General features: G+C 46.6%; 1 protein-coding gene across 1 annotated transcript; it reads right to left on the bottom strand.

Moving 5' to 3' along the window:
• Positions 1 to 1,220: 1,220 nt before the first annotated feature.
• LOC119978161 (proline-rich 33 kDa extensin-related protein-like) lies at positions 1,221 to 2,249 on the bottom strand. Its single transcript, XM_038819598.1, has one exon. The coding sequence runs from the start codon at positions 2,247 to 2,249 to the stop codon at positions 1,221 to 1,223; it is 1,029 nt and encodes a 342-aa protein (XP_038675526.1).
• Between the last annotated feature and the right edge of the window lie 563 nt (positions 2,250 to 2,812).

The raw sequence follows: 2,812 nt of genomic DNA, 5'->3' as shown, positions 1-2,812 counted from the left end.
CTTTCCGATCCTGCCTGGCTTGCTTTTGTCAATATCTGCACAACGCCCTCCCTCCACAATGGAGGAGGTACAGCAAAGACAGCAATGTTTTAACTAGAGTTTAAATGAGTTCTTGCGCTAACCCACAGGCCTTCCAACTTCAATCACACTAAGTATGAATGATGTGGAGATGCCGTCGTTGGACTGGGGTGGGCACAATAAGAAGTCTTACAACACCAGATTAAAGTCCAATAGGTTTGTTTCAAACACGAGATTTCGGAGCACTGCTCCTTCCTCAGGTGAATGGAGAGGTGTGTTCCAGAAACATTTATATAGACAAAGTCAGAGATGCTGGACAATGCTTGGAATGTGAGCATTGGCAGGTAATTAAATCATTACAGATCGAGGGATAAGTATGAAAGCTTTCCATGGATTTACCTCACTAACCTCTCCCTCGGCCATACAACCCCTCTCGAATGCCATCTGTGAACTAGGGTGTGGGTATTTACCAAATTAGGGAGCTTTCATTACCGTTATTACAGAGTCTACACCCCCAAAATACTTCACTGTTTCACTTCACAGTCAATGAAACACTTTCAATATGGTCAGTCCTGCATTGGAGATAAAGCCGTAGTCACTTCCTCAGAAACAGCATTCATAAAAAAGGAACAAGTAACTTACTTCAATTATGTTGACAGAGAGGCAAAAATTGAAAGGGAGTGCAGGAGAAATCCGCTTCTATCCAAACTGTGCAACAGGTGACATGGGAGTATGTCGGGCTGCAGTGTAGGGAAGATTGAAGGTAATTGGAGATAAGGCACTGGTGGCACTGTGGTACGGATTGTATACAGGGTAAGGTTTGTATACGGGTTCGGGATTGTACACGGGGTAAGGTTTGTATACGGGTTCGGGATTGTCCACGGGGTAAGGTTTGCATACGGGTTCGGGATTGTACACGGGGTAAGGTTTGTATATGGTTCAGTGTTATACACGGGGTAAGGTTTGTACACGGGGTAAGGCTTCTATACGGATTTGGGATTGTACACGGGGTAATGATTGTATACGGGTTCGGGATTGTACACGGGGTAAGGTTTGTATATGGGTTCAGGATTGTACACGGGGTAAGGTTTGTACACAGGGTAAGGTTGGTATATGGGTTTGGGATTGTACATGGGGTAAGGTTTGTACACGGGGTAAGGTTTATACACGGGTTCGGGATTGTACATGGGGTAAGATTTGTACTAGGGTTCGGGATTATACACGGGGTAAGGTTTGTACATGGGGTAAGGTTTGTACACGGGTTCTGGATTGTACACGGGGTAAGGTTTGTACACAGGGTAAGGTTTGTACAAGAGGTAACGTTTGTATACGGGTTCGGGATTGTACACAGGGTAAGGTTTGTATTCAGGTACGGGATTGTACACGGGGTAAGGTTTGTACATGGCGTAAGGTTTGTACACGGGTTCGGGATTGTACACGGGGTAAGGTTTGTACACGGGTTCGGGATTGTACACGGAGTAAGGTTTGTACACAGGGTAAGGTCTGTATTCGGATTTGGGATTGTACACGGGGCAAGGTTTGTACACGGCGTAAGGTTTGTACATGGGTTCGGGATTGTAAATGGGGTAAGGTTTGTACACGGGAACGGGATTGTACATGGGGTAAGGGTTGTACACGGGTTTGGGATTGTACACGGGGTAAGGTTTGTACATGGGGTAAGGTTTGAACATGGGTTCCGGATTGTACAGGGGGTAAGGTTTGTATACGGGTTCGGGATTGTACACGGGGTAAGGTTTGTATACGGGTTTGGGATTGTACACGGGGTAAGGTTTGTACACGGGTACGGGATTGTACGCGGAGTAAGGATTGTACACGGGGTAAGGTTTGTATACGGGTTCGGTATTGTACATGGGGTAATGTTTGTACATGGCGTAAGGTTTGTACACGGGTTCGGGATTGTAAATGGGGTAAGGTTTGTACACGGAAACGGGATTGTACTCGGGGTAAGGGTTGTACACGGGTACGGGATTGTACGCGGAGTAAGGATTGTACACGGGGTAAGGTTTGTATACGGGTTCGGTATTGTACATGGGGTAATGTTTGTACATGGCGTAAGGTTTGTACACGGGTTCGGGATTGTAAATGGGGTAAGGTTTGTACACGGAAACGGGATTGTACTCGGGGTAAGGGTTGTACATGGGTTTGGAATTGTACACGGGGTAAGGTTTGTACATGGGGTAAGGTTTGTACATGGGGTAAGGTTTGAACATGGGTTCGGGATTGTACACGGGGTCAGGTTTGTATACAGGTTCGGGATTGTACACGAGGTAAGGTTTGTATACGGGTTCGCGATTGTACACGGGGTAAGGTTTGTATACAGGTTTGGGATTGTACACGGGGTAAGGTTTGTATACGGGTTCGGGATTGTACACGGGGTAAGGTTTGTATACGGGTTCGGGATTGGACACGGGGTAAGGTTTGTATACGGGTTTGGGATTGTACACGGAGAAAGGATTGTACACGGGGTAAGGGTTGTATACAGGTTCGGATTGTACACGGGGTAAGGTTTATACACGGCGTAAGGTTTGTACACGGGTTCGGGATTGTAAATGGAGTAAGGTTTGTACACGGAGACGGGATTGTACACGGGGTAAGGGTTGTACACGGGTTTGGGATTGTACACGGTGTAAGGTTTGTACATGAGGTAAGGTTTGAACATAGGTTCGGGATTGTACACGGGGTAAGGTTTGTATAAGGGTTCGGGATTGTACACAGGGTAAGGTTTGTATACGGGTTCGGGATTGTACACGGGGTAAGGTTTGTATACGGGTTC

This window comes from Scyliorhinus canicula, chromosome 15 (genome assembly GCF_902713615.1).
Source record: "Scyliorhinus canicula chromosome 15, sScyCan1.1, whole genome shotgun sequence".
Classification (NCBI taxonomy): Eukaryota; Metazoa; Chordata; class Chondrichthyes; order Carcharhiniformes; family Scyliorhinidae; genus Scyliorhinus; species Scyliorhinus canicula.
The sequence above is the reverse complement of the archived record's forward strand: the minus strand, read 5'-3'. Positions and strand labels throughout refer to the sequence as shown.